This window comes from Danio aesculapii, chromosome 16 (assembly GCF_903798145.1).
Source record: "Danio aesculapii chromosome 16, fDanAes4.1, whole genome shotgun sequence".
Classification (NCBI taxonomy): Eukaryota; Metazoa; Chordata; class Actinopteri; order Cypriniformes; family Danionidae; genus Danio; species Danio aesculapii.
Genome location: NC_079450.1, coordinates 51,246,055 through 51,257,172, shown reverse-complemented (window position 1 = coordinate 51,257,172; position 11,118 = coordinate 51,246,055). Strand labels below are relative to the sequence as shown.

General features: G+C 36.7%; 1 protein-coding gene across 1 annotated transcript in view; it reads left to right on the top strand.

Annotated features, from left to right (window-relative positions):
* Nucleotides 1-10,666, top strand: part of plecb (plectin b) — a 184,410-nt gene extending 173,744 nt beyond the window's left edge. The window contains exons 25-28 of the mRNA XM_056476117.1: nt 2,535-2,566; nt 2,845-2,956; nt 10,349-10,450; nt 10,542-10,666. Coding sequence (XP_056332092.1) covers nt 2,535-2,566; nt 2,845-2,956; nt 10,349-10,450; nt 10,542-10,666 — 371 coding nt within the window. The remainder of the gene's footprint in view (nt 1-2,534; nt 2,567-2,844; nt 2,957-10,348; nt 10,451-10,541) is intronic.
* The last annotated feature ends 452 nt before the right edge of the window (nt 10,667-11,118 follow it).

The window sequence follows — 11,118 nt, the reverse complement described above, 5'->3', positions numbered from 1 at the left end:
TTTTGCTGCTTGGTGTTGCAAACTGATATTTTCTTATTATATTATTCTACTTTGTCTGTATTGTCATGCAAACACTTGTTTGTAGAGTAAGTAGTTTGACCGTTTTTTTGCCGTTTATTATTTCTAGTCATTTCTCCCATAGGCAGCTGAATCGGAAGTTCTAAAACAATCGCAAAAACGAGCGTACTTCCGCATTGAAGAATAAGGTTAATAGAGCCATTCAGAAACACAGATTAACACTGCACTCTTAAAGAATTGGTATGGTTTCGAATTTAATACATATTTAACCTATTAACATAAAGTATGCTGCATTGAGTGGCAGTTCTAGCGTTTATTTTCAAACTATGTTTGCTAGTCATTTTATTTTCAACATCTGAGGTAAACAATATATCTGCTTCTGCTTTCAGTTTTGCAATAAATATCACATGAAATGATACTCAAAATCATTAGTACATTAGTAGCGTTTAATATTGAATAATGTTAAAAATCATTGTCATAGTATTTTATGCTGTTGTTCGGCCGTGTGAAAATCCGGTATGCTTGTTGGTCAGCAGATCCCTTCAAAAGCAAACATCTGTTCAAAATAACACTGCACATACTACTCTTATAGCATATTTATTAATAAATAAATTGAATTAGATGGATTAGTTAGTATATTGACATTCTGTTGTTGCTCATCTTTGAAGCAAATTTTAGATCTTATACTGAAATGACTGATTTTCTGTTCTGATTTTGGACATGCTGTCCTGATTTAGACTGTTTGGGAAACCAAAATTAGACAAAACCATCTTGCTGTTTTTGTTTTCCATCACAGAAATGGAAACTGTTCCTAAAATAGAAATGTTGCATGTCGCAAAGTGAAGTTTCATTATGGGCTCTATGCACAGCTAGAGTTTTAAAGCCAACAATAAACATCTGGTGAAAGCTTAATGTGACTATTTTCAATTTCACAAGGTTGTTTTTACAGCATCGATGTTGTAATGTAATTACAATACATTCAGTTGAATAGACTTAAGCATTCATTTGGTTGTTCAAGCGTAAAAAGATGTAAAAGACCGTTGTAACCACTAGCACCTTCAGTAGCAACAGGCAAGCGCAGAAATTCTGGGGTACTGGGGTAAAACAAACTCATATTTTAAAGACATGGTGGGGGGAAATGGAACTTAATGCAGTGCTTCTTGTCTGATCTGAGACCCACTTCATTCTGTATATCTAACAGGCAGTGAAGATCGATGATTTTTAAAGAAATCAGATCTTAAACGTGACAATTTTGTAATGGAAAGACAGTTCATCGGAAGCCTTTGGGCTGCCTGACTGAAAATGAAAAGTCTGTGTGCATATAGCCTATTTTGAGAGGAGCACGTGATATGATTGAGCAAGACTGGCTGCTTATCTGTAATTAATAATGATCCAATCAGGTTGATCCAAGCGTACAATAAAGGATCGATTTTTCCTACTGCTCTATCTTCGTTTTGGAAGAATCCCCCTTCCACCCCATCTCCTCCTTTTCCTCCCTTTTGTAAAGGGAGCTCTCAAGACCTACCTGATCTCGGATCCCCTTATATGCTTACTGACCGGGGTGGGAGCCTTGGGCTTAATTATCTCCGAGCTCAGGGTTCTCTCCCGGCACAGCATGCCAAACTTGCTATTAACGCCAAGCATATCTAAGTGGGAACTCTTGAAATGTTTCTAACAAAAACTCCTTTTAACATGGAAAAACATTTTGCATTTTCTAAACATTTAATATCGAAATTAGGACACAGTGTCAGCATCTCATTTCACCTTTATTTGTGTTTATATGCACCATCTAGTGACAATAATTGCTTATTAGGCCTTTGGGACCCAAAAATGAAAATTTCCTCACTCTTTAATGACACTCAAGTGGTTCTAACCTTCTTTATTTTCTTTATTTGTTTATTTCTTTCTTCTGTTGAACACAAACAAGATATTCAGAGGATTGTTGAAAAAAAAAACATACATTGACATTCATAGTATTAAATTTAATTAAACTAAAGTTTATGTTTAGCACTTTTGACAATAATTATCATTCCAATTCAATCAAATTCAGAAAGAATTAATGTGTGCATAGGGTGGGCAGTACTGTATACATAGTTAACCTGCTGTTACACAACAAAGTGTACTTTTAAAAAGGTGATGTATGTTGTCTATGTATTTAATACATTTTTAATGAAGTGGTGTGATCATTACAATAATTAAGAACAATGTGTGTGTGTTGTGTATTGCTTAAGACTTAGTGCTGTCCTTGATGTCCTCGCAGGGTTGGCATCATCTCTTCACAGCCAGGAACAAAAATACCATGGAAGTCAATGGCTGTTTTTATCCAGCATCCTTCAGTATGTGTTCAGTAGAAGAAAGAATCTCAGACAGGTTTAGAACAAGCGGATGATGAGTAAATGAGGACAGAATTTGAATTGCTTGAGTGAACTGTCCTTCAATTATTGTAGATGTGAAAAATTATGAATGTATGTACATGTCATGTTGAAGTAAGTGTGTGTTTGGTGTCTCGGTTTCAGGAAGCAGCTGCACAGAAAGGAAAGCAACATGGGTAAACTTTTTCCTTATACTTTTATTTACTAGAAGAAAGTAACTCACCCAGTCTAACTAAAATGAATAAGAAAAAGAAAAGAAATGATAGGAAATACTGTGAAAACGGCCTTGCTCTGTTAAACATCACTTGGGAAATATTTGAAACAGAATTAACAATTCAGGGTGGGGGAATAATTTTGCCTTCAGTTGTATTATATATCATTTTCTGGTTTTAAATACAGAGCTGAATGCGTCAGTGAATGTGTGTGTAGTGATTGCGGTGTTTGTGTGTGTCAGCATGTGTTCAGAGCAGTGGAGTCAGTGGCAGACGGAGTTCAGAGGGCAGATCAGAGCTCTCAGACACTGGCTGAAGACCATGGAGAACAGACTGCCCGATCTGGAGCCTGCAGTGAGTCTCACACACACATAACCAAATAAACAAACACACACATAGCCATACACACATGAACAGGCACACACACACACACATAAACAAACACACACACACACAGACAGACACAGACAGACAGACAGACAGACAGACAGATAAACAACATAAAAACAGATAAACACACAAAGAGACACACAAACATAACCAACATAAACAAACAAACACACACGCACACACACACACACACACACACACACACACACACACACACACACACACATAAACAGACAAACACACATATAGGCATATACTCACATATACTCACACAAAGAGACACACACACACATACTACCACACAGACAAAAACAAACAAACAAATAAACAAACACAAACAGACAGACAGACACACACACATAAACTAACAAACTCATCGGCAAACACACACACAGACACAAAAACACAGACGTACACACACACCCACAGACACACATAAACAAACACACACAATGAGACACACAAACAAAGGTAACCAACATAAACACACACATAAGCATACGCTCACACAAAGAGACACACACAAACACACATAGACATACAAACAAACAGATACACACACATAAACAGACAAAGACAAGCATAGGCATACACATAGACACGCAAACACACACAAAGAAGCACACAGATGTACACACAAACAAACACACATAGACGTGGACACACACAAACAAAACACCAGAGGGTTATGAGGTACACCTGTCCAATACTGTATCTTTTATTAGGTCCACCTGTCCAACTGCTCGTTAATGCAGATTTCTAATCGGCCAATCACATGGCAGCAACCGAGCATCAGAATGGGGAAGAAAGGTGATTTAAGGGACTTTGAACGTGGCATGGTTGTTGGTGCCAGACGGGCTGATCTGAGTATTTCAGAAACTGCTGATTTACTGGAATTTTCACGCACAACCATCTCTAGGGTTTACAGAGAATGGTCTGAAAAAAAGAAAATATCCAGTGAGTGGCAGTTCTGTGGGCGCAAATGCCTTGTTGATGTCAGAGGTGAGCCAGACTGGTTATAGCTGATAGAAAGGCAACAGTAACTCAAATAACCACTCGTTACAACCGAGGTCTGCAGAAGAGCATCTCTGAACACACAACACGTCCAACCTTGAGGCAGATGGGCTACAGCAGCAGAAAACCACACCGGGTGCCACTCCTGTCAGCTAAGAACTGAGGCTACAATTCACACAGGCTCACCAATATTGGACAATAGAAGATTGGATTAACGTTGCCTGGTCTGATGAGTCTCGATTTCAGCTGCGACATTCGGATGGTAGGGTCAGAATTTGGCATCAAAAATATGAAAGCATGGATCCATCCTGCCTTGTATCAACGGTTCAGGCTGCTGGTGGTAATAGTAATAATAATAATACATTTTTATTTATATAGCACCTTTCCGGAGCTCAAGGACACTTTACAATGAATGTAACAAAAAGGGATAATACGAACATACATTGAAAGAAACAATAATAAAGTAGAGACAACATTAGGTTCACAAACATACAAGAAGTCAAAGCTGGACATACAAAACAAGACCCAAGAGACAAATATGCAGAGTACAGGTGGATCAAACAAAGTGGTCAATTTATCAAATCAGAAGTGAAGCATTCAGAAAGCTAGAGAGTTTTGAGTAAAGATTTAAATTCTGAGATATTATTAACAGAACGGAGTGAGTGTGATAGAGAGTTCCAAAGTTTGGGTGCAGTAACACTAAATGATCTGCCCCCTATTGAAGAGAGGCAAGCAAGAAGGCCAGAGTCAGAGGAACATAGTGAGCGAGTAGGGATGTAGGGGACAAGCATGTTGCAAAGATAAGAGGGAGCTAGGCCATTTAAGGATCTAAATGCAAGGAGGAGAATTTTGATTTTAATGCGGTATGTAACTGGGAGATAATGGATGTCATACAAGATTGGGGTTATATGAGCAGAATGTTTGGTATGAGTGAGTATTCTAGCCGCAGAGTTTTGTATATATATTGTAATCTGGAGGTGAGGCTAGCAGGCAGACCAATGAAAAGGGCATTACAGTAGCCAATGCGTGATGAGACAAATGCATGGACGACAGTCTCAGCATCCTTGCTACTAATGAAAGAACGCATTTGGGCAACACGACGTGAATGAAAGAAGGCAGATTTAATAACAGATTTAATGTGAGACTGAAAGGAAAGTGTGGAGTCAAAGATTACGCTTAAATTTTTGACAGAAGTAGATGTTTTAATGTGAGAGCCAGCAATCTCACAGGAGAAACTGGTCGAAATATTGCTGGTAAGTGCTGAGATGCCAATAAAAAATTATCTCAGTTTTGTCCATATTGAGTTTCAGAGAATTTGAGTCAAGCCAATCTTTAATGTCCTTCACACAAGCAGAGATTTTATCAATTTGGGCGAATGGAGTAGGTGTACAGATAGAATAAAGCTGAATGTCGTCTGCATAAAAGTGATAGTTTAGACCATGACTTTGTAAAATCAGACCAAGTGGGATTATTGTGAATAATAGTGGGCCTAGAATACATCCCTGGGGAACACCTCGCTTCAGAGGCACAGTGGGCGATGGAAAATCCTTGGTGGTGGTGTGTGTGTCAACGCCATAACTGAGTATTGCAGCCAAAAGGGAGCCCAACCCCGTACTAGTAACGTGTACCTAATAAAGTGGCCAGTGGGTGAATAAAGAATATAAAATATATAAATATTTTTTAATAAATAATAAAAAATGTTTGTATTCACAATATTTAGCATTATTTATTGTCGTTTATTCAAAATTCTGAACTGTCCATATATTTCCATCCTTTAAATCTCAGAACCTAATATATATTTCATACCCATTATTTAATTTCCTTCAGTTACTTTCTATTGCTGCTTTTTAAATCAATACCGAATAAGCTCAGGTTTCTTTTGTGCTGCTGTATGAGTTTTTACCCATCTCCACCCATGCTTTTGTTATTTGATGAAGATTATATATCATTTCTCATGACATCACACTGTAGGAGATGAACAGTTTAGTGGAGACTATGTTGCTTATGTATTTGCGTCTAAGACTATACAATGAGCTTAAATGTAGAAGTTATGCATTTTAATTGGATCTAAAATGTCCATACATTTAAATAACATTTTTAACATTATCTAATAAACGTTGTGTCGGTCATACTGTATATAAGTGAAACAAGAAAGATTTTTGCATGTAAATAAGCAATCTTTTAAAATGCATTTATTTAAATTGCTTGGTATCATCATTTATGAAGAATCAGTACTCAATTAAATTACATTTAAAGTTTGTACATGGCTAAAATAAGGCTTGTACACTGTAAAAAAATTATATGATCAATTAGTCATGACAACATATGTTTTTAGTCCATTGTAAGTTGTTAAACTAAGTTAATCACGTTCTAACTTAATTTATAAGTTACGCAATCTGTTTTAAGTCAGGTTAACATAATGTAAGTTCAATGGACTCATAAGATAAACTTGATTCAGCTTAAAAATTTATGGCAACCAGTATTTTTGACTGTGTAATATGCAGCAAGTGAAAATACATAAAACTGAGGTAAGTTGGGTTTACAGCGATTAATATATAAATAAAGATGTGTACAAAATGACAGTTTAGTAGGCCTACTATTTACATATATTTTGCGCAGGTTTATGCATGACTGACAAAAATGCATCTAAAAATGCAAAGTTTAATTAAGTTAAAACAATGTAAAATGTAGATTTTATTTTACATTTTTTTGTTATTTTAGAATGTTATTTTTTTTATCATTTTTTTAGATGTGAAAAATAATTTGATTTGAAATTTGATATGAAAATTTTGATTTAAATCAAAAAAAAATTTAAATCTTCAATGAAAATTATGTTTTAAAATTTTTCTTTTTAAATTTAGAATTAATTTATTTATGTGTGTGGAAAATTCTTAGAAATTAATTTGATTATTAAAAAATCAATGAAGAAATGTTTTATTAATATAATGATGATGATGATGATGATAATGATGATAATAATAATAATAGTAATAATAATAATAATAATAATAATAATAATAATAATAATAATAATTACAAAAGTATAAATCCTCCTATTAAAATAATAATAAAATCAAACATGAAAGTGTTTTACAATCCATTTTTATTCATCAATCACATTAAAACATTCATAATAAACTAAAAAAAGGACTTTTGCTGCTTGTTCAAACTACTTATTTCAAACAAGTTGGAATTCTTAAGTTGTTTTTGTGGACAACCTAAATATTTTATGTTGAATTCACTTAAATTTGTAAAAACGATTAAGTTAACTTAATCAATTTATATTGGGACAACATGGAGGAATTGTGTGGAACCCTGCATTTTCTACAGTGCATTAAATAATCTTATAAGATGACCACCTGTAAAAAAAACTCCTCTTCCTGCGCTCCTCTGGCACATGTGGGCCCCTCTGAGGGCCTGGAGTGGTGATTGTGTTAGCCGGGGCCGTTTTTGATGAATCCGCCTCTGTGATGTGAATAAAGCTGATCAAAGCCGGCGCGGCTCTGAGGATTTTCCCTGTGGTGCTCCAGTAAAACATCCCTGTCGAGTCTCCTCAGAGGATGCTGGGGTCTGTGTTTGGGGCCCGAGCACACATGAGAGAGCTCTCTGAAAAAACATGTAACAGGCCTGAGGAAAACACTGCAAGTCTCTTATCTGAACACAATGGAGAAGCTGAAGCTCGCATCTCTGTTTTCTCTCTGGAATTGAGCCATCCACTGTCAGCTTATTTTGGTAAAACTTTAGTTTATTGTACACATCAAAGCTAACCGGTTTTGTTAGCTCACATTGCTAGTTTAGTGGTGAACAATTCATCTGTGATTGGCATTAAGAAAAAAAAAAAGTTTGCCTTTGTAATTGAAATCTAAAAATCAGGAGTCTGTTGCGTTGTAATAACTCCCCCGAAACCCTTTTCCCAATCTTCCTAATTGAAATGACCACTTTACTACATCCAATCAGCTCGCAGTATTAAATAACAAGCCACGCCCACTGTTTTATCATTTAATATTCCATTTCTCTAGGAACTGCGTCACATTGCGAAAAAAATTGGTCGCAGCTTCCAGTTCATGCAGACTTTAAGTCACAATTCACACTATACTGGCTTATTACCTTCATATTGTTAAGATAATAACTGTATATTAGTAGCTATAAAGTTTGATCTTATTTTTCATCCCTATGCAAAACCTGAATCCAACTACTACCTTGAAGTATTAATAAGTTATTAGATAAGTTGTTGATAATTCTTAGTGAATGGTTTGTTAATAGCATGAATTGTGGCCTAAAATAAAGAATGACCATTATTTCATATCAGTGTAGCATTATTGTACATGTTTAACTTGATTTTTATACCATATTCTGTTTGCCAGTCAGATCCTGCTGTCATTGTGTTGACCTGTTGAGGATAGTTGTCTGAGTGTTGCTTTGGAGTTGCTATGCAAGTGTTCTTATTGGGTTTAGCATGTTGCTATGGAACTGTTCTTGGTTTTGCTTGAGTCAAAAGATGCTGTGTTCCAATTCATGTTGTGCTGCTCAGCACTTGGGTTCAAGTCTGGTGATGCACGCTTCCACAAAAGAGATAAAAATAATGCAAAATCAAGGTAAAATTATGTGGTGGCAGAGTATTTTTTTTTGTCTTACGTCTGCTTTTAAAACAATATCAGAATCAGAATCAGAAATCAGAATCAGAAAGAGCTTTATTGCCAGGTATGTTCACACATACTAGGAATTTGTTTTCGTGACAGAGCTTCTACAGTGCAACAGGATTACAGAGACAGGACAAAAAACAGATAATAAATATATTTTAAAAAAAAGAAGTAGTGAGTGCAAATATACAGATTGACAAGTGTTTATACGTGTTTATTACTATATACAACGTTATATGTGCAGCTGTTATGTGCAAATTGGCATGTAAAGTGTGTTGTTAAATAAGTGTATATGTGTATAAAAGTGTATAGCAAGTAGTGATGTTGGCTCCACAATTATTATCATCAAATGTTCATGAGATGGATTGCCTGAGGGAAGAAACTGTTTCTGTGTCGGGCTGTTCTGGTGCGCATTGCTCTGTAGCGTCGACCAGAAGGTAAAAGTTCAAAGAGGCAGTGTGCTGGGTGTGAGGGGTCCAGAGGGATTTTGGCAGCCCTTCTGCTCGCTCTGGATAAGTACAGTTCTTGGGGAGTAGGAAGGGTTGTACCAGTGATTCACTCAGCAGTCTGAACTATTCAATGTAGTCTTTGGAGTTCGTATTTAGTAGCTGAGCTAAACCAGACAGTTATTGATGTGCAGATGACTGATTCTATGATGGAGGTGTAGAACTGTTTCAGCAGCTCCTTTGGGAGGTTAAACTTCCTCAGCTGACGAAGAAAGTACAGCCTCTGTTGAGCTTTTTTGACAATGGAGTCAATGTGAGTGTCCCACTTCAGGTCCTGAGAGATGGTGGTGCCCAGGAACCTGAATGACTCCACTGCTGCCACAATGCTGTCCTATTGTTGGGTTTAGGGAAAGGGTTTAGCTCAGGTGTTTGCCAGCTGATCTGTATGACAAGCTCCGCCTTCTCCTGGACATGTACAAGAAGGATGTCTGAAACGTACAACAAAACGCACCCTAAGTGGCATAATTCAGAATTTCAAAAATGTAGACAGCGCCCTCTAGTGGAGTTCTCATCTGAAACATGCAACTAAATGTACCCAGAGCAATGTATTTTACATTTTGCAAAAATGTAGACTGAGGCACGTATTTCCAATGAGATGGAAAAAATTATTCATAGGATTTACGACGTTTTTTTAAGGTAAGTGATTGCAAACAATTTATATGGGCTGATTTTAAACAAATTACATTTGTAATGTTCAACTTCATTTATTCATTCACTTTCCTTCGGCTCAGTCCTTTATTTATCAGAGGTTATCACAGCGGGATGAACCACCAACTATTCCGGCATATGTTTAATGCAGCGGATGCCCTTCCAGCCACAACCCAGTACTGGGAAACACCCATACACCCTCACATTCACACACACTCATACACTACGGCCAATTTAGTTTACCCAATTCACCTATAACACATGTCTTTGGACTGTTGGGGAAACCGGAGCACCTGGAGGAAACCCACGCCAACATGGGGAGAACATGCAAACTCCATACAGAAATGCCAACTGGCCCAGCCGGGACTCGAACCAGCGACATTTCTTGTTGTGAGGCGACAGTACTAACCACTGAGCCACCATGATGCCTACGTTCAACTTCATTTGTTTATTTAAATTCGGCCCTTATGAATTTGTTTGCAACGATCTACCTTAAAAAAAAATTGTAAATCCAATGAATATTTTTTTCCAGTTGTCTTGGTTTTCAGTGTCTTTACAAGACAGTTTCGCAGACTTCCCAGTGTGCCCTTCATCACCAGAGTCATTGGCTGTGATTGTCGCAGGGCCTCATCCATTGCTTCCTGCTAACGGTAAAGTCTTTGTGCGTCTGCGTGTCTTTATCTTGAGCCTGTGGCAAACTCTGCATCTCAAATGAGTCTCGCACACATAACCTGCAAACAGGCTGGAGATGGAGCGGGGTGAAGGGTTACAGCACAGCAGGATCTCCTTTCTCCATCCAGAGCTTCTTGACCGCAGGAAATCAAGATGCACTTCACAGGCACACACTCTTTTATGGAGCCAGATGAGTCTCAAAAAATAATGTTCATACATGCACAGCACAACTCACATTTACAAAATCCAATTTGTAAATTCAAAGCACAGTGTGTGTGTGTTTTTTAAGCCTTTAATTGTCATTTATAAGTGATTTATTAAGTATAAATAGTCCTCACTTTAGATTAGGGCATAAAACCGAATGAAGTTGAGTTAATAAAGCATTTATTACCATACAGATTAACTATTAATATACGCCTGAATAATAAGATATATAAATGTTGATTTCAATAGTTTATTAATCATTTACTAACTCATTCTGAATGATCTTAAAAACCATCGACTACTCTTAAACACAAATGGTTTGTAAATAATGCAATACTTATTTTAGTAATGAAAACAAATCATTAACAAATTATGAAAGTACAATTATTAAGCACGTTATAAATTTGGTTGTAGGTCAAGAATACAGCATTTGTAGCTGCAG